This window comes from Lasiosphaeria miniovina (assembly GCF_030549165.1).
Source record: "Lasiosphaeria miniovina strain SMH2392-1A chromosome Unknown B0T26scaffold_2, whole genome shotgun sequence".
In the NCBI taxonomy this organism is placed as follows: domain Eukaryota; kingdom Fungi; phylum Ascomycota; class Sordariomycetes; order Sordariales; family Lasiosphaeriaceae; genus Lasiosphaeria; species Lasiosphaeria miniovina.
This window is the reverse complement of record NW_026848221.1, coordinates 3,573,461-3,592,317: the sequence shown is the minus strand read 5'-3', so window position 1 is coordinate 3,592,317 and position 18,857 is coordinate 3,573,461. Positions and strand designations below refer to the sequence as shown.

Genomic DNA, 18,857 nt, shown 5'->3' with positions numbered 1-18,857 from the left:
CAAGAGCGGTCTTTGTGAAGGCCAGGTGGGGATATCCTATTGGTATCGGTATCGCGTGATGCTCGATAATTAATTATGCCCCTTTCTGTCTGTGGCTTGTTATTTTTATCCATTGCCACACACACACTTTCATGTTCCCGTGATTGATTGTCTTTCTACACTGTCAAGACTGTACACTGGGCGGATCGGCGCGGAGCTGCCCACCTTCCTACGGCTTACCTGCATTTCGCATTACGCATTACCGCCTTCCAGGAGACCCTGTCGCCTTGCAGCACCTGCCAAGGCACGCCTGGAGGGGTTAAGGTAGCGGCGTGTTTAGCCCCCGGTGAGCACCACAGCGTCCCGCCCAGGCGCCGCCAATTTCCTGCAGGCACTTCAAGTCGCGAGTGAAGTTGAACTGCTTTGTTTCTGGTGAAATCTCAACCCTGATCTCGGTCCGTGTCGAGTCCTCAGACTCAGGTGACAAACGCCGAAGCGGTCACCATCGCCATGGCGACATCTTTCGGCCTGGAGACGGTGCTCGTGCCGAACGGCACCGACCCCGACCAGTTCATCGAGTAGGTTCTACCGCCAATTGTTCGTTCGCGTGCACTGCCGTAATTAACGCGCCCTCAGCGTCGTGGCCCTGCATGGCATCGCCGGCCTCGGCCGAGAGTCGTGGCTCTATGCCGGCGATGGCGAGTTAAAATACAGGAGATGGTTCGAAGACCAGTGCCCAAACATCCGCTTCTCCGTCTACGATTACCCCTTTCTCGACGGCCAGGCAAATGTCTTCGTGCGCGGCGGCATCCGGCGCGAGGCTCTCCGCCTGCTCGAGGCCCTCACTGCTCTCAGGGCAGCGGCTGACGAGGTGAGATACGACGGCCTGGTTGGCCTCGGTGTGACAACCGAGCTCAAGGCACCCTGCTTATTATTTGCTAGAAAAAACGCCGCATCATGTTCTTCGGCCATGATATTGGGGGGGTCATTATCAAAGAGGTAATTGACTCTCTCTTCTTTCGTCTGAAACTGGACTCTCTACCTGGCATGAGCCTGCCACTGACATTTCATCCCTAATAGGCTCTGATAATGTCTGCATTTGGCGATGTACGGTTTCGAGATATATACTTGTCAACTCGGCGGATTGTAAGTTGATTAGTGATTGCTGTCTCCATGGCCGTGGTATCGGTTGCGTAGCCTAACAAGAGGAATAGATATTCTTTGGCCTTGGCCAGCAGTGTGACGGCGTCGAATATTTTCGACAGAGCTTCATACACCTGCTTAGACAGAACAAGACATCAGATTTTGGGCCCGTGGAGAAGCTGGCCGGCCCCTTGGCTAAAACAGTCGTGGAAATCAACCGCAGTTTTCTCGAAGCAAAGGTGCAGTTCCGCACTGTCTTGATCAACGTGTATTCCACCAATGCCGAGTTCGGCGAGAGAGTATGTCTTCGATCCTTCCAACCATCTCCTACTTGAGAGACCAACATGGAGCTAAAATCTTTGAAAAGGTCTTCAGCCGGGATCCCATGGAGCAGCAGGATTGGTGGAAGTCTACATCAGTACCACACGCTCAAATAACCTTCAATTCGGACATTGCTACGTCCATCGGAGGGACATTGACATCTCAGGTTTCTACCACCCCCGCCACTGAGCGCTCCCTATTTCTACTGCGGGCCTTCTCTCGCCTCGCCATCAGTTTACCAGAAATAGAAGAGCGTTTCACTCCGAGCAAGATTGTCAACGATAAACTTCTCTGGAAATGGGGCCTCGACTCGAATCGCAGTATCCTGGTCGTCCAGAAGGCCGGTGCCAGCACAGACGAAGCCGCAAGATTGGGCGCCATCATCAACAGCCGCCTCTTGTCCGACAACTTCCCCACGGGAGCGCGGTATTTCCAACATGTCTTCTTCTTCGCATTTCGAGACTGGGACCCTCGATGCAACTCGGTCGAGGCACTGCTCTGCACATTTCTGTCCAACTTGGCGCGTTGGGAGGTAAACTACGTCGATAATTCAAACAGCCGCTGTCTGACAAACGACTGGGATGAAAAGGTGCTGGGCCACCGCTTCTGGAACTTGGAGTTTCTGTGGTTTCGAGTATACCAAGCCGTGCAGTATTTGACCTACGGAGATGGCCGCTTTCTGTTCTGGACACTTGCCAACGTTGACGACAAAGACAAGTCTCACCGATGGCTGTTGAAGAAGCTCGAGACCATGGCCATCGATTCAGACATCAAGTTCAAGCTAGTGATTGTCAACCATGACTCTCCGCCGCCTAGTCTAACATCCCAGAACTTAAAGATCGCCGTGGGCGACATCAACCGACAAGCTAACACAGAGAAAGAGACATCACTACCAGAAATCGATGCCGAGACCGATACGAAGATTGCCGTGGGCGACATCGACCGGCAAGCTAGCACAGAAGAGGAGACGCCGTCACCGGACCTGGATACTAAGACAGATGCCAAGGCTGACAACAAGGAAGTCTCCGACGAGGAACACATCCTTCTTCAACCACTTGCGAGAGACTTGGATACGTTGGACAATATGAGCAAGTCATTGGAGTTGGTGCTCGAGTTTCCGCGGCTATATCCCTTAAAGTCATCACTTGCCAAGTTGTTTGCAGAGAGTGAGGCAGAGGGCTTGGGAGAAGCCCTATGTGTCTGGGTTCGAGAAAAGGGCATTGACACCCCAATCGACAGCCTGGAGCAGGAAATTACACAGCTCTCTCCCATTTCCCCCGAGAAGTTGTTTAAGCAGATAATCCTACCGACCCTTGCGCTTCCTCGGACGAAAGAGTGGGCAATCCCAACGCTTGAATTGCTCCTTCACGCGTTTCGTCCCCTCACAATCTACGAGGTAGAAGATCTTGTAACCACGCAGCCCAGCAATCAACTACAAGAGGATGAAAGTTCCCAAGCGCCCCGCTATGAGGCGTCCATGACTGGGCTTCATGGTCTCGTCGTTGTACGACACAGCGAGATTCATTTCGGCCATCCCGCTTTCCGACAGTTTCTCCTGGCTGGGGAGGGCGGCCAAAAGCTTCAAGCCTCAAGTGAACTACACGCCAGGATCACCTCTGCTTGCCTAGAATACTTGCTTTCGGCCGTGGACAACGGGTTGCTGAGTGATTATCAAGAGGACGATACAATGCCCGAGTCGCGGCTGGACTTTTCCTCCTACGCCGTCAACTACTGGCTACGGCATCTCAAGCTAGCAAGATCTGATCTCTCTCCCGACTCGCCACCTATCAAAAAGTTGATCGAACATGAAACTGCCCTCGACGTCTGGGCAAAGGCTTACTGGAACCGCTCAAATCCTACGACGCGCTCCCCTGCATCTTGCATTTCATCTGCGGCCATTGCTGCCGAACACGGGCTGGAATCTCTACTCGAACGGATTCTCAAAAAGCGGAAGCAGCTTTCTTCTTTTGAAGAGGAATGCTTCCATGCTCTGGAGGCTGCCGCTAGAAACGGACACGGCTCACTCGTGCGCAAACTCCTGACAGTACCACTTCCAGAAGACCGGAGGCTGGAAGCGGTGGCTCTGGCGACCCTAGACGGAAGACACGTCGAGATCTTTCGCCAGATAATCCAGAAGCTGGACGTGGAGGCAACAAGCCCCAGAGCCTTGTCCGAAATTTTCCAAAAGGTTGCACTACTGGGGCTGGTCAATGAGATGAAGCTTCTCATTCCCCTGATGCCAGCCGACACGGATTGGGATCCAATCCTATACACGGCATGCATGGGTGGCAGCTTGGAATCGGTGAAGCTTGTTCTCGAAAGTGTTCCCAAGCGTGCCACGCCGCCTACTGTCTCGGGTGACTCTGATGAGCCTGAGACTACCGATAAATCCGAAGCTCCTGGGGGAGATGAAGCCACGGAAGACGAAGATAAAGCTACGGAAGATAAGGCTGCGAACGATGAAGCCGCGGAAGATGCCGAAACCCCCAAAGTTGTTGGTGATCCGGGGCCTACAAAAGAGCCGCCAGCTTCTGGAGAGCTCAGCAGTGTCGAGGAGCCCCCTGCTGCCGAGGGTACCGATGCTTCCGAGCGCTCAGAGGTAGCCAAAGAGGCCAAAGGTGCCAAAGACAGCGATGCTTCTCAGAGCTCAGAGGTAGTTGAAGAGGCCAAAGTTGCCGAAGATAGCGATGCTTCCGAAAGCTCTGCGGAGGCCTCTGAGCGCTCGGCATCCCCGGAGTCTAAAGTTGCCGAAGAGCCCAAGGCACCTGCTTCTGCTCTCGAGGTGGCTTGTATCTACGGCCACGTCGAGATAAGCGCGTTTCTCGCGGAGAAAAAGATCATATCAGCGCGTGCCATCAACAAAGACGAGCCGGAGCCATCCGATAAAGAGTGGTTCGACATGTTTGCCAAGGCGATTCACATCGCCGAGCAATCGGGCCAATCCGAAGTCCTTCGGAGTTTGTTGGCTGTTGCGTCCAAGTGGGATTACACGAGCTACTCTTTTGCACTGGAGAGATGCCTTCCCTGTCTGACACAACACCACGTAGTTAGGTGTTGTAAAGTGGTTTTTGACCAATTCGCCAAGTTTCTAACTCCAGAGGAGGTGAGCGAAAAGGCAAAGCCCCAATTGAAGAACGCGGTTGAGAGAGGAGACCCCGACATGTTACGAGAGCTGCTCTCTCGCATTCACGGAACGATAGACAAGGAGACCCGCGATGAGCTGTGGAAAGCAGCCAAGGACAAGGGCGACTTGGCACTAGACGTCTTCAGCCTGCTTGCAGACGAAGGTTCCAAGGTCTGGGGTAAGGAAGAGCTCAGCGACGTGCTCGGAGCCACACTTTGTGCAGCAGCAAAGAGCAACTCGCCAAAGCTCGTCGACTTTCTCATTGAGCGCGGGGCAGAGCTCAACAAACAGGACGAACTCGGCCGCACGCCTTTGTTCCAAGCGGCGTGGCACGGCAATAATGGGATCGTCAAGAGGTTGATTGAGGCGAAAGCAGATCTCGAGAGCACTGCCCCTTGCGATGACAATGGGTGTTGCGGCTGGACGCCGCTCTTTGCTTCCTATGACCAAGCGGAAACCCTCGAAATACTGCTCGAAGCAGGATCGAACGTAAACGCCAAAAGCGAGCATGGAACGACAGTTTTGTGGCTGTCGGGCACAAGAGGTCACATGGACGCAGTCAAGACGCTCATCAAAGGAAAACCCGAGGTTGCCACTCTGGACACTTTACTCAACAGGAAAACCCCCCTCTCGGATGCGGCGGCGCGTGAGAATCCCGAGGTTGTCCGGCTCCTGCTCGACGCCGGATCGAACCCGTCGGCGTTTCCAGCCGAGGACCTGGAAGCTCCGCTTCTCCATGAATGTGTCAAAAACTCCAACCTGGAGATTTTGCGCATGTTCCTAGAGTATCCTCTGCCTCTTGATCAGCGGGACGGAGACGGGAACACGCCCCTCACGAGCATTACTGCAGACACGTCGGTTCCAGTCGTCAGGCTCCTCGTGAACCGAGGTGCATCTCTCGAGTTGACCAACAGCAGTAACCTAACCCCCCTGGGGAAGGCCATAACCGTTGGGAATATCGATGTTGCCAAGTATCTAATTTCCGTCGGCGCCAATGTCCAGGCCTCGGTCGGCCGGAGTGGCACCATACTGCACGTGGCATGCAGCACAGGGGAAGGCGGGTTGCCTGCGGTCAAGCTTCTCATTGATAGCGGAGCAGATGTCAACAACGCCGACCCAGGGGCAAACGGGACTCCTTTCCAAGCGGCCTGTCGTCGGGCGGAGACCGACACCTTGTCCGACACAGTCGAGATCATCAATTACCTCGTCGACGATGTCAAGATCCAAGTCAGGCAGCAGAGCAACTGGTGGGGTTCCAATCTCAGCGTTGCCTGCTTGGTTGCGGATCTGGATGTTGTCGATAAGCTCATTGAGCGAGGCGCGGATGTCGAAGCCGAGGACAGGATGGGGAGACAGCCAATCCACTTCGCTCTATTCCGCACCGTGGCCTATGTGGAGCGTCTCCGTAGCCAAGGAGCCGACCTGTTTGACACCGACCTCATGGGCCGCGGCCCCCTCCACATTGCGGTCCTGAGTGGACGGCTGGAGCTGGTACAGTACGTTCTTGCGCAAAAAGAGGGCCTAGCCACTGAGAGGGACGTCGACAACTGGACGCCCCTTCTGTGGGCCGTCTGTTTCGTCGGGAATTGGAAGACGGAGACATCAGAACGGGGAGCCATTGTCAGCGAACTGCTCAAGCACGGAGCCAGTCGGCTGACCGAGGGAGAGGGCCTAGACAGGACGTGGACCGCGTTCAAGCTGGCTCGGTACTACGGATTGCCTGAAGAGATTATCGATCTTGTCACGCCGACGGAAGACGAGCTCAAAAGCCTCGGCAAGGACGAAGGCCCGTGGCGGTACAGCATTCGCAACGACACCAAGGAGGCAAAGGTGTATCCAAGGTCGTTCTGCGATGCATGCCTGATGGTGAGTCCAGGAACAAAACAAGGTGTGAAAGTCGTCCGCATTGACGCGCTGCTAATTACTTCTTTTCTGCTATTAATTAGGTGTTGGCTGGTGTGTACCACTTGTGCGACGAATGCCCCGGGTTCTGCCTCTGCTTCAAATGCTACCGCTCCAAGAACACCATCCACCCCGAGCACGATTTCCACGACACGGGAGAAAGCAACGAGTATGTGGAGGACCAGGCGGACGATACCGTGGCTACCACTCCGGGGGCTACCACGGACGCGGGCGGAGACGGAAACACCTCGTCGAGCTCTGAACACCCCGAAGCAGACCCCCTGGAGGCACTAGTCAAGACCAGATCAGATGATAGCGACGATACCGGGGAGGAGGAGAGTAGCGACGAGGAGGAGGAGGAAGAGGAGGAGGAAGAGGAGGAGGAGGAGGAGGACGGAGAAGGGGACGGAGACGATGAAGAGGAGGAAGAGGACGACGACTGATATATTAGTCTATATGCGGGCTTGATCTTGGCGGCCGAGGCTGCCGTGCGTCGTGTGTGGATTTTGTGTCTGGTGCGAGTTTTCTGTTTCTAGATGGTCGAAATGCAGACGTGTGGTTGTATTCAAAGCTTGGGTCTTTTTCTGGCGTCATCACGACGTGGCAAGCCAGCCCTTCCAATATTGATGCATAATTATGCCTCGGGCACGATTGCGCCTTTACGATCCAATCCCCGGAGGATTGTGCGATTTATCCAAATACCGAGCTACCGGCCACTCAGGGCTGGGCTGCAGGATAAAGGAGGAAATGCCGCCTCCGATACCCCTGAACACAAGCATTAGCATGGAAGGGAAAGTGGATTCGGGTGCCAACTGCCAAGAGGCCGGATAGACTTATGCCACCTTCCCAATCCGGGCGGTGCTTGTGCAACGCCGAGAGCATGGCCATGCCGTCGACACCGCACCCGGGGTTGGACCTGCCCGACGCGGCAGCAGCCTAGCACCGAAGGAGCAGTATGCCATCACCGTGCTTCTCGCGCAAACGGCAACGATTATTACTTGAAGACGGCTCATCCGAGTCTTCAGTCTGGAAGTCAGGATCAGCGCTCCTCGTCGGTCCTCCGTGATCCGTCCCTATCCTATCCCCTCCCTCAAGATGCAGCGTCTCGTGTCCATCTGTGTCGCGGCTGCTGCCCTGGCCGCGGTCACGGTCACGGCCATCGAGCCTGCCCGCCTGCCCCATCAGCCGCTCGGCAACGGCACCAAGCTGCTCACGTACGACATCACCACGGGCAGCCCGGGCCAGCTGGGCTCGTCGACCACGTCTTACACGTGGGTCGACTCAGAGAAGGACGGGTCGTTCATCACCAGGGCCAGCGACGGCTCCTTTGTCTTTGGCGACGTCGTCGCCGGCAACACGACCACCTTCCTGGCCGCCGACAAGATCCCCGCCGACTACCATGACTACTGGATCTCGCCCGACTATTCCAGGGTCCTCTGGGCTGTTAATCATACTAAGCAGTACCGCTACTCGTACTTTGCCGACTACCTCGTGCAGGACGTCGCGTCGGGCACCACGCAGTCGCTCGTCGGCGGCTCCACGGGCGACGTGCAGTACGCCGCGTGGAACCCGGCGTCGTCGTCGCAGATCGCCTTTGTGCGCGGCAACAACTTGTTCCTCTGGAGCAACGGCACGGTGGGCCAGGTCACGGCTGACGGCGGGCCGGACCTGTTCAACGCCGTGCCCGACTGGGTGTACGAAGAAGAGATCCTGGGGAGTAACTCGGCCCTGTGGTTCTCGCCCGACGGCGCGTACGTAGCCTTTCTGAGCTTCAACGAGACGGGCGTCGACACCTTCACCATCCCGTACTACATGGACGGCCAGAGCTCGGCGCCGCCGTACCCGCGCCAGCTCGACCTGCGCTACCCCAAGGTCGGCACCACCAACCCCACCGTGGCCTTCCACCTCGTCAGCACCGCGGACCTGGCCGCCGTCGCGATTCCAGTCGACGTGTGGCCCGCCGACGACCTTATCATCGGCGAGGTGGCCTGGCTGACGGGCGCGCACGACAAGGTCGTCTACCGCGCCTTCAACCGCGTGCAGGACCACGAGAAACTCGTACTGGTCGACACTGCGTCCAGATTGTCGACCGTTGTCCGGCAGCGCGACGGCTCGGACGGCTGGCTCGAGAACAATGCCGCCATCCGCTACATTGGCGCCGTCAACGCCAGCTCGCACCGAACAACAAACGGCACTGGGTCCGGGGCTAAGTACTACCTCGACCTGTCGGACGAGTCGGGCTGGAACCACATCTACCTGTTCCCGGTCGACGGCGACAGCAGCGGCAAGATCGCGCTCACGTCGGGCGAGTGGGAGGTGGCGGCCATTCTCAAGATCGACGCGGCGCGCGGGCTGGTGCACTACACGTCGACGCAGCGGCACAGCACCGAGCGGCACCTGTACTCTGTATCATGGATCACGGGCGCCAAAACGGCGCTGGCCGACGACAGCGTGGCGGGGGTGTGGAGCGCGTCGTTCTCGGCCGGCGGCGGGTACTATGTGCGGCGTTACGGCGGGCCCGACGTGCCGTACCAAGAACTCTTCTCCATTGACGCGCCCGCCACGCCCCTGCGCACCGTCAATGACAACGCCCGCCTGTACAACCTGCTGCAGACGTACCGCTTACCCAACATCACGTATCTCGAGCTCGCACACCCGGCCGGGTACACGCTCAACGCCATGCTGCGGCTGCCGGCCAACTTCTCCCCCGCCAAGACCTACCCGGTCCTCCTAACCCCCTACGGCGGGCCCAACGCGCAGCAGGTGACTAAGGGCTTTGCGTCGCTCAACTGGAACGCCTACATCGCGTCGGACCCGGAGCTCGAGTACATCACGCTCACCGTCGACAACCGCGGCACGGGGTTCAAGGGGCGGGCGTTCCGGTCGCTCGTGGCGGGGCGGCTCGGCGAGCTCGAAGCGGCCGACCAGATCTGGGCCGCGAAAGAACTGGCCAAAAACCCGTGGGTCGACGCCGCCAAGATCGCCATCTGGGGCTGGTCGTACGGCGGATACCTGGCCGCCAAGGTTGTCGAGGCCGGCGACGCCATCGTCTCGCTCGGCATCGCCACCGCGCCCGTCGCCGACTGGCGCCTGTACGACTCCATGTACACGGAGCGGTACATGAAGACGCCTTCGCTCAACCCGGCCGGGTACGCCGCGTCCTCCGTGCACGACGCCGCGGGCTTCAAATCTATCGCGGGCGGCTTCCTCGTGCAGCACGGCACGGGCGACGACAACGTGCACTTCCAGAACTCGGCGGCGCTGGTCGACCTGCTGATGGGTGCAAAGGTAAGCCCGGAGAAGCTCGCCGTGGCCTGGTTCACCGACTCGGACCACAGCATTAACTACCACAATGCCGGCGCGTACTTGTACAAGCAGCTGTCGAAGAAGCTGTTTGACGAGAAGGCGCGGGTGGGGAATAGTACCAGCGGGCATCAGTGGAGTAGGCGGAAGGTCGTGGCTTGAGTCTGGCCGTGTCTAGGTAATCATTGATTGCGTGGTTGGGTTGGTGTGCCGGGAAATACTCGATATCCTGTAATGAACAATAATTAATTGAAAATTCGTTTTGGTCTGACTCTATTCCGAGTTTTGCGTACTTTGATTTGGACTGATAATCAACTGATGAGTTACGGCACCGGTAAGCTACTGCATTCAGCTCTGATAATTAACAAATAAAGAGGCAGACAGTGTTTAGATTAGGGGGTCTCTGGGTTGTTTATTTGTTTGTTCGACATGTTTTGTAGAGAGGTGAATTGAGCCCGCAGTGTTTGAGTCTCCAGTCTTATATCCATTCCTTTGGTAACACTCTGAAAGGATGTTAACTCTCAAGCAACCAGACTGAAGAGGCTCTAGATTGAGTTTGCCGCAAACCGTCATTGTTGGCAAACCGTCATTGTTGAAATAAGAAGGATAAAATTGGAGAACTTGGAGAACCCGATACATGTCAAGACCAAACTAAGCAGGTAACAACCTCACTTTGATGGACTGTGGGAGTTGGAGAAGAAACACGCATCCCGTGTTTGTCTGCCTGCAACTGTATCCACACTAGAAAGTGTATAGCCCAGCCAATCTCGTCTAATGCAGCCGTGCGCCTATCGTCAAAGTCTATCCAGTAATCATGATTCGTATCCGAATTCCCCAATCCTTTGTCCGGGGCCCCTTTACCATGCCATGCTCGCAGCCGAAACACTTTGTATGTACTTCCATCCTCAGAACAAGCCCTTCGTGCTGCCCTTCGGTAGCCTCTGAGCCTGCCCACAATCTCACGACTCCCTGCTCGCAACCGCCTGCTGTACCGGGACTTTCTTATATCTCACCACCTCGGCGCCGCTCTCGTCGACCTCCCTCTCTACCGTCACAACGTAACCCCCCAGCCTTGGCCACAGCTTGGTCCATAGGGCCCAGTACACGCCGCCAAACAGTAAAACGCCCAACCCGACCAGAGGGAAAGCGTAGTACGGGTAGCCGTCCGCATTCCAGGCGCTGTTTGGCGGGATGAAGGGCGTGATGGCTAGGAATGCGTTGAGCAAGACGTAGATCACTGACACGACAATCGGCGTGTGCCACGGCGAGGTCCAGTTCTCCGACCTCTTCAGCTGCAGGTAGATCAGGCCGCCGCCGACGAACGCGTTGATCCACGCACCGGGATACGTGTACAAGTTGACAATGAAGTTGTAGGCGGCCCCTGGAGGGGGTGCCACGAGGACTATCACCGTGACAATCCAATGAAGCAGCATCTACAAAGGTCAGCGTCGTTCAGGAAGTAACAAGACAGATGCAGACTCACCGACGCCGACGGCGTGTTGAAAGGCCTGTTTGAAGCCCAGAACTGGCTGTATGGCAGGATGCCTTCCTTGGCTAGTTCTTGGTTGACTCTGGCGTGGGCAAAGCTGACAGCCAGGACGTTGCCAATGTTGCTGAGGGCGACAAAAGCCGGCAGACTCCTAGCCGCAGCGCTCTCGCCGAATACATTCTTGAAAAACAAGCCGGCGACGATGACTTCAGACTTGGCGAGATCTCCCTTGGGAATAGCGGCGAAGTACGCCACGTTTGCGAGCACGTACAGGATGGTAACACCCACCACCGCGATCGGCGCAGCGATGGCCAGTGTCCGGCGCGGGTTCTTGAGCTCCCCGAGCACGTAGTTTGCATTCTCCCACCCCTTGTAGCTGTAAACAACCTGGAGCATGGCCGTGGCGTACGCGTAGGCGCCGCCACCGCCGTAGCCGTCTCCCTTCTCGATCGCCCACGGGTTATCGAAGTTACGCGGGTCAGGCACAAGCCGATGGCCCGCGAGGGCTGCGAAGCCAGCGAAGACGATGACGAGGAGGACGCCGACTTTGAAAATGCCGAGGGCGTTGGTAAGCCTGAGACCCCACTGCGGAAGAGTCGAGTGCAGCACGGCAACAAACGTCACACACGCAATCGCAATTCCCCGGGCGGCCCACCCGTCGGGCGATTCCCTGCCGGCGGCGAGCAGAACGTACCGGCCAAATGCCAGCGAGTTGCCGGCCGAGAAGCCCAAGAGGATCATCTGGACAGCAAACACGCTGGTGGCCAGGTAGCGGGGCTGTCGGAACACGCGCTCGAGGTAGTTCTTCTCGCCGCCGGACCGTGGTATGGCGAGCCCAAACGACAGATACACGCTCAGACCGCTGAGGGTAAGGATCCCAGCTGGACTCACTCGTCAGCCATAGTCACGGCTTGCAGCTGCAAGCTTTGCATAGGTTCCACAAACCAGCCGCCCAGAGCAACAGGCAGATGCCAACAGACCCGGTGGCGGCAAAAATGCTCGAAGGGGTCGAAAAGACTGCAAGGTTGGGCGTCAGCCATCTACCTAGTCTGCAGGTAGCTAGGTAATTAGACGTACTGCCAGTCCCGATCATCTTATTCAGTATCAGAAAGACAGCGCCCATGACCCCTATCTTCCGCGAGTCGGGAACGGCGTATTTCAGCACGCCGCTTCCGCTGGCAGCACCCGGGCTGCCTGGGGTGAGGCGGGCGCCATCGGCCTCGCTATCGACAACGACATTGAGAACGGGGCTCCCGGGCAGCTTCTGCCGACCGTCACCTTCCATCGGGCGGGCTTGGGGCGGGGATTGGCCGTTTCCAGCACCGACAATCAGACTAATGTTTCAAAAGCCTAAAAAATAAGGGGACGCTTGATGACTGCTGTCGGCTAGAAAATGCGGGTGCTGAACTGGCATGGCCTCGAGCGGTCGAGGCTTTGCCGCTTTGTAATTAACTGGTTCGAAAAGTAATGGTGGGAGCGTTTGCCAAAGTCTGCCTCGCCGACAATCTGGATTTCCGCGCCACTAAAAATACGGCCAGTTAAAGTAGTCGCGGCCGAAACCCAGCAGCAGCGCGCTTGCGGTCGAAATGGCAGAGTTGATGACCATGATGCAGTTCCCAGCCCCAGAGCCCCAGACCTGCCAATTGCGTGCTCGCGGAACGCTATGGCAAACTCCCACCATTGGGCCGGGCTCCACTTGGCGCTACCGAGCACGCCGATGCTCGGGTTTGTCCATGCAAGGCTGAGCCGAGCAATTGGACGTGCAGTCTTAGATTTGTTTCTGACTACGGATATGCATTGCTAGTAAACAAATACCTCTTCATGATGCCGTGTTGCGGTTCAGAAGGCAGGGGGCTCGCGGTCACACTGTGGCGACAGCACTGCTCAATAGCCACAGCATGCCTTCGCCACAGCCACACAAGGTCAGGTCCAAGCAGCCAACAGCGACTACATCTAATCGGCACGTGTCAGCCGTTAAGGTGGAAAATATAAGGTCAATGATAAAGGCATCAGGATCAAATAAATATTTAGGTTCCAATATTTAAACGCTTTGCTAATCCTCTTTGTCCCTGAACCCTGGCCTGGCCTGGATGGTCGGGCGGTGAGTCAAGAGGTGGCGGCAGAACCTCGGATCCCCACGCAGGGCGACAAAAAAGTTTACCCCGCTGTGGGCGCAATTGGTTTCGGAAGGAAGCAATCGTCGCCGTGCCGTGCCCAACGCCAAAACTCTGACTCACCAAAACCGCATCTCGCCTTGCGCACCGTCCACGATTGAAGCAAGACGACGCCCAAAAATCTCACCAGAGCCCGGTATCAAAGACTGTTTCAACAATGGTTTCCGCAACAACAGACGAGCGGCTCGCGTCGGCGGCGGACGCGAAGCTGACGGTGACAGACGGCAAGGCGCCCCTCTCAAAGGATGAGCAGCTCGCCCTCATACGCGTTAACCTCGCCGAGTTCATGAACCCCGAGATTATCGAAAAGGTGATTGACGAGGGCCGCCATCCGAGGATCTACTGGGGTAATTTACCTTCCAGACCCCGTGCTGGGCGCCGTCTTTGGCGCTTTCCTGCGAACGACTGCTGACGATCTCCATGTCTCGTAGGAACGGCCACAACCGGTTCGTCGCAACCCGCTCCCTGTTTTCAGACATGACTAAAATGCATCAAGGCCGGCCACACTGCGGTTACTTGGTCCCGGGGCTGAAGATTGGCCAGCTGCTGGCCGCCGGCTGCCACGTCGTCATTCTCCTCGCCGACATCCACGCCTTCCTCGACAACCTGAAGAGCTCCGTCGAGCTCGTCGAGTACCGCGCCAAGTACTACCGGTGGGCCATCACAAATATGTTGGAGGCTCTAGGCGTCCCGACAGAAAAGCTCGAGTTTGTCTTGGGTAGCTCGTACCAAAAGAGCCCAGCTTAGTATGTCCAACCCTTTGCGCGTCGCGACGTCCAGCTCGCTCTCGTAATGGAGTCTACTCCCTGCTGAAGCTGACACATGTCCAGTATAATGGATGTCTACAAGCTCGCCTCGGTGGTGTCAGAGCACGACGCCAAGAAGGCAGGCGCCGAGATCGTAAAGCAATCCGACAACGCCCCCCTCTCAGGCCTCCTCTACCCCATCCTCCAGGTTCTCGACGAGGAATACCTAAAGGTTGATGCCCAATTTGGCGGCTTGGACCAGCGGAAGCTCTTCACAGCGGCCAAGGAGTGGCTTCCCAAGTTGGGATACAAAGAGGTAATGTCTTGGCAGCCTGGCCATGTCGACCTCTGGCTGACCGTTTCCAGCGTGCACACATCATGAACCCCATGGTTCCCGGACTCCAGGGCTCAAAGATGTCGTCTAGCGACCCTGGTACATCCCTCTGTTGTCCTGGCAGCAACCGGAAACATGGCTAACGATGCAAAAGACAGCAAAATCGACCTTCTGGACCCACCAGAGGTAGTGACGCGCAAGATTAAGAAGGCCGAGGCTGCCCCCAAGGTTAGCGAGGGCAATGGACTTATTGCATTTACCGAGTTTGTTCTTCTCCCCGCAGCGAGCCTGCGCGGGGGCGATTTCCGCGTAAACCGGGATCGGGACGGCTTGGAGCCGCTGATCTACACCGACATTGCGCAGCTGCGTGCCGACTACGAGAACGATGTCGTATGTGCACCCCAGTGGCTTTTGTTGTCGAGGCCAAACGCTAACCTGATTCTAGTTGACGCCGCAATTACTCAAGCCTGCGATCTCGACGGCCCTGAACGCCATTCTGGCTCCCATTCAGGCCGCCTACCAGGCGTCAAGCGAGTGGCAAGAAATCACGACCAAGGCCTACCCGGCAGAGGACAAGAAGAAGAAGCAGAAGAAGGTCAAGGGCAAGGGCTCCCGCTACCCCGGCGCTGGGAAAGAAGGCGGCCCGGACGGCAAAACAGATGGCGCCGTAGATACTCCCCCGCAGTAATAGAAGCCTCGACTCAATGTCAACACTAAAAGTTAGATACCAAGCCATTTTGAGCTCCGCACGTCTCAAATCCGTCGTGTAGTAAGCCCCTCCAACTCTTGTCTGTGGGTATAAGGGGCTGTCAGGTCTTGGAGGTTCGATGCATCGTTTCTGCCTTGTCAATACAAGTCCCGGAGGCTTGGCCCTTGGTTGGGTTTGTTGGTGGTCTCCGCGGCCGAGATTGTCGATGGATGGGACAACAACAATTCCACCAACCAGCACGGCCTCCTCAGATATGGACATGACGACACCGGGACCGAGTTTGCAGTCGTGGGTAGTTGCATATAGCCACTACCGACGGCGCAGGGGGATAAATTGCGGGAAAAGCAGCCGCGTCCTATAATTCGTGGGCTTATAAGCCTGTATAGCCTGCCTCTTCATATCCAGCAAGATCCAATGGGCCCGTTCGCAATATAGCGGCAGCGGCCCAGATCCCGTCCAGCAGCAGTACAGGGACTATGGCCCGGATAGATGTTCTCTCATAGCTCCCGATTAGCGGAGCCGGAGAGTCGGATTCACCCGCACCTTGAGCCGCGCCCTACCTTGTGTACACGGAACTGCTATTCTCCGCTACCCCGCGAGATCCTTCGTCCGACATGGCACGGACAAGGCCCAGAAATACAAGGACCTACCCGACAACCGGTGGCGATGTCTTGGTGCACCTGAGTGGAATGCATCTACAGACTCGTCGCGACGACTATGGCGCCCCTGTCACGGCCAGCCGCAGCCACCATGTATTATTTCAGTCTTTTGAGTCTTGTTACATTAAGCCTCGCGCTCCTGCTGGGCTCGAGCCCCTCTGAAGCGCGCACAATCAAGCAACCTCGCGCCGCCGATGCCGCCGCCGCCGCCGGAGGCCGCGAGCGCGTCAGCATCAACGCGGGCTGGAAGTTCTCGCGCTTCACGTCGAACCCCGACCAGCTGTCTTACACGACGCTGAAGCCATGGATGCTGCCGTCGGCAAACGATTTTATTAAGAGCGCCAAACGCGTGCAGCCTTCGGGGACGGCCCCTGGTGCCAGCATCAGCTACGTGCAAGCCACCTTTGACGACAGCGGCTGGGAATCGCTCAACCTGCCCCACGACTGGGCCATCAAGGGCCCGTTCAACGCGCCCGGCGTCGGCGGCGGCATGGGCCGACTTCCCAGCAACGGCGTGGGCTGGTACCGGCGCAAGCTGACCGTGACCGACGCGGACGCGGGCAAGACCATCTTCCTCGACGTCGACGGCGCCATGTCGTACGCGGCCGTCTGGCTCAACGGCAACTGGGTCGGCGGCTGGCCGTACGGCTACGCGTCGTTCCGCCTCGACCTCACGCCGTACCTCAAGCCGGGCGCCGACAACCTCTTGGCCGTCCGCGTCGACAACGCCGTGGAGAACTCGCGCTGGTACCCCGGCGCAGGCATCTACCGCAACGTGTGGCTCGTCAAGGTCGACCCCGTCCACGTCGGCCAGTACGGCACCTACGTCACCACGCCCGTCGTCTCGGCCCAGTCGGCCACGGTCAACCTGGCCGTCACGGTCGAGAACAAGGGCAGCGCCAGCCGCGACGTCAACGTCGACGCCAAGATCTACGCCCTCGACGCCGACACCGGCCAGACCCTGTCCGACAAGGTGGTGGCCACGTTCCCGACGGTCAAGGTGACCGTGGCCGCGGGCGCCTCGCAGGCTGTCAACGGCTCCGCCACCGTCGCCAGCCCGCTGCTCTGGGGCCCGCCTCCTGCTCAAAAACCCAACATGTACGTCGCCGTGACGACGCTGACGGCCGCCGACGGCGGGGCGGCCGTCGTCGACACGTACGAGACGCAGTTCGGGATCCGGTCCATCAAGTACGACGCCGACAAGGGCGTTCTGGTCAACGGCCAAAAGGTGTACGTGCAGGGCACGTGCAACCACCACGACCTCGGCTCGCTGGGCGCGGCCTTCAACCGGCGCGCAGCGCAGCGGCAGCTCGAGATGCTGCAGGAAATGGGCACCAACGCACTGCGGACATCACACAACCCCCCGGCCCCTGAATTCCTCGAGCTGGCCGACCGCATGGGCTTCCTGGTGCTCGACGAGATCTTCGACTGCTGGAACAACCGCAAGACGACCAATGACTTTCACCTGATCTTCCCCGACTGGCACGAGCCTGACCTACGCTCCTTCGTCCGCCGCGACCGCAACCACCCGTCCGTCATTGTGTGGAGCTACGGCAACGAGATCGGCGAGCAGTCGGGCGGCTCGGGCGCAGCGACCGCCCAAGAGCTCGAAGACATCTTACGGTCTGAAGACGCCACGCGGCCCGGCACTACGGCCATGAACAGCGCGTCGGCCGGTAGCGCCTACGCCAACGTCATGGACGTCATCAGCCTCAACTACCAGGGCGAAGGCATCGGGCCGACGGCCAGCTCGACAGCCCCCAGCTTCAAGCGCGCGTACCCGGACCGCATGATCTGGAGCTCCGAGAGCGCGTCGACCCTCAGCACGCGCGGCACATATCTGTTCCCGGTCTCGAGCGCGCTCAGCACCACCGTCGGCGGCGCGTCCGCCGGCGGCAACAACTCGGCCCTCTACGTCAGCGCGTACGACCTGTACGCGCCATCCTGGGGATCCTCCCCAGACAAAGTCTTCGCGCAGCAGGACAAGAACGCGTTCGTGGCGGGCGAGTTCGTGTGGACGGGCTTCGACTACATTGGCGAGCCGACGCCCTACAACGCGGCGCGGTCGTCCTACTTCGGCATCATCGACCTCGCGGGCTTCCCCAAGGACCGCTACTGGCTGTACCGCGCGCGGTGGCGGCCGTCCGTCCCCGCCGCGCACCTGCTCCCACACTGGACGTGGCCCGACCGCGTCGGCCTCGTCACGCCCGTGCACGTCTTCACCGCCGCCGACGAGGCCGAGCTCTTCGTCAACGGGGCCTCCGCCGGCCGCAAGAAGCGCTCTGCATCGTCGTATCGCCTGCGCTGGGACGACGTCGTCTACGCGCCCGGCGACCTGCGCGTCGTCGCCTACAAGGACGGCGCGCAGTGGGCGACAGATGCGCGGCGCACCGTCGGCGCTGCCACCGCGCTCAACGCGACTGCTGACCGCGCGGCCATCAGCGGGGCCGCCGGCGACGACCTCGTGTTCGTGAGCGTCGCGGTCGTGGATTCCAGGGGCGACGTGGTACCGCGCGCGGCGAATGCAATCGCGTTTTCGGTCGCCGGCCCAGGCGTCCTCGTGTCGACTGACAATGGCGACCCGACGGATATGACCGTCTTCCAGTCGCCCACGCGCAAGGCGTTCAGTGGCCTGGCGCTCGCGGTCGTGCGCCCGAATGCGGGGGCCACCGGCACGATTGTGGTTTCGGCTACAGCGGCGGGGCTGGCTGGCGCGAGCATTTCGGTGCAGGTCGTTTGAGGTCGCTGAGGGCAGGCTGGAGGTGTTCTTTTGGCTAAGGTGTTGCTTGTTAAAATTAGGTAGCATAGGTCCCCTCTTTGTTGGGGGTGTTGGATGGTTGTTTGTTGTGGCTGTGTTTGTGTTGGTCAAAAGCAACATTTGAACATGGTCAATATAGATGCCCACTCAACTGCGAATTTCACAACCAAAATAAAGCCATGGAACTAAGAGCTATTCAAATCTCGAGCAGTCAGT

General features: G+C 58.3%; 6 protein-coding genes across 6 annotated transcripts; 5 read left to right on the top strand and 1 right to left on the bottom strand.

Moving 5' to 3' along the window:
- Nucleotides 1-281: 281 nt before the first annotated feature.
- B0T26DRAFT_144875 (uncharacterized protein) lies at nucleotides 282-1,248 on the top strand. The gene is made up of 3 exons (XM_060433428.1): nucleotides 282-557; nucleotides 616-850; nucleotides 922-1,248. Exons 1-3 carry the CDS (start codon nucleotides 490-492, stop codon nucleotides 1,054-1,056), a joined length of 438 nt encoding a protein of 145 aa, XP_060300642.1. The 5' UTR covers nucleotides 282-489; the 3' UTR covers nucleotides 1,057-1,248.
- B0T26DRAFT_144876 (ankyrin repeat-containing domain protein) lies at nucleotides 1,249-7,009 on the top strand. Its single transcript, XM_060433429.1, has 3 exons — nucleotides 1,249-1,421; nucleotides 1,490-6,433; nucleotides 6,514-7,009. The coding sequence occupies exons 2-3, from the start codon at nucleotides 1,508-1,510 to the stop codon at nucleotides 6,910-6,912; spliced, it is 5,325 nt and encodes a 1,774-aa protein (XP_060300641.1). The 5' UTR covers nucleotides 1,249-1,421; nucleotides 1,490-1,507; the 3' UTR covers nucleotides 6,913-7,009.
- Nucleotides 7,010-7,132: 123 nt separating this feature from the next.
- B0T26DRAFT_822430 (dipeptidyl peptidase IV N-terminal region-domain-containing protein) lies at nucleotides 7,133-10,012 on the top strand. Its single transcript, XM_060447415.1, has one exon. It carries the CDS (start codon nucleotides 7,565-7,567, stop codon nucleotides 9,932-9,934), a length of 2,370 nt encoding a protein of 789 aa, XP_060300640.1. The 5' UTR covers nucleotides 7,133-7,564; the 3' UTR covers nucleotides 9,935-10,012.
- Nucleotides 10,013-10,731: 719 nt separating this feature from the next.
- B0T26DRAFT_672407 (amino acid/polyamine transporter I) lies at nucleotides 10,732-12,546 on the bottom strand (the record flags this gene model as incomplete). The annotated part of the gene is made up of 4 exons (XM_060439446.1): nucleotides 10,732-11,205; nucleotides 11,256-12,142; nucleotides 12,207-12,305; nucleotides 12,339-12,546. 4 exons carry the CDS (start codon nucleotides 12,544-12,546, stop codon nucleotides 10,732-10,734), a joined length of 1,668 nt encoding a protein of 555 aa, XP_060300639.1.
- Nucleotides 12,547-13,592: 1,046 nt separating this feature from the next.
- B0T26DRAFT_748085 (uncharacterized protein) lies at nucleotides 13,593-15,203 on the top strand (the record flags this gene model as incomplete). Its single annotated transcript, XM_060444920.1, has 7 exons — nucleotides 13,593-13,782; nucleotides 13,867-13,881; nucleotides 13,932-14,181; nucleotides 14,266-14,497; nucleotides 14,548-14,614; nucleotides 14,670-14,905; nucleotides 14,961-15,203. The coding sequence occupies 7 exons, from the start codon at nucleotides 13,593-13,595 to the stop codon at nucleotides 15,201-15,203; spliced, it is 1,233 nt and encodes a 410-aa protein (XP_060300638.1).
- A 771-nt stretch (nucleotides 15,204-15,974) lies between these two features.
- Nucleotides 15,975-18,623, top strand: B0T26DRAFT_639249 (glycoside hydrolase family 2 protein; the record flags this gene model as incomplete). The annotated part of the gene is made up of 1 exon (XM_060437116.1): nucleotides 15,975-18,623. The coding sequence occupies one exon, from the start codon at nucleotides 15,975-15,977 to the stop codon at nucleotides 18,621-18,623; it is 2,649 nt and encodes an 882-aa protein (XP_060300637.1).
- Nucleotides 18,624-18,857: the final 234 nt, after the last annotated feature.

Bases quoted from the DNA above. Each gene is read 5' to 3' on its own strand.
- B0T26DRAFT_144875 (XM_060433428.1), top strand. From the start codon at position 490: ATGGCGACATCTTTCGGCCTGGAGACGGTGCTCGTGCCGAACGGCACC. The intron at 558-615 runs GTAGGTTCTACC...ACGCGCCCTCAG, and splicing joins GACCCCGACCAGTTCATCGA to CGTCGTGGCCCTGCATGGCA. The intron at 851-921 runs GTGAGATACGAC...ATTATTTGCTAG, and splicing joins TCAGGGCAGCGGCTGACGAG to AAAAAACGCCGCATCATGTT.
- B0T26DRAFT_822430 (XM_060447415.1), top strand. From the start codon at position 7,565: ATGCAGCGTCTCGTGTCCATCTGTGTCGCGGCTGCTGCCCTGGCCGCG.
- B0T26DRAFT_144876 (XM_060433429.1), top strand. From the start codon at position 1,508: ATGGAGCAGCAGGATTGGTGGAAGTCTACATCAGTACCACACGCTCAA. The intron at 6,434-6,513 runs GTGAGTCCAGGA...GCTATTAATTAG, and splicing joins TCTGCGATGCATGCCTGATG to GTGTTGGCTGGTGTGTACCA.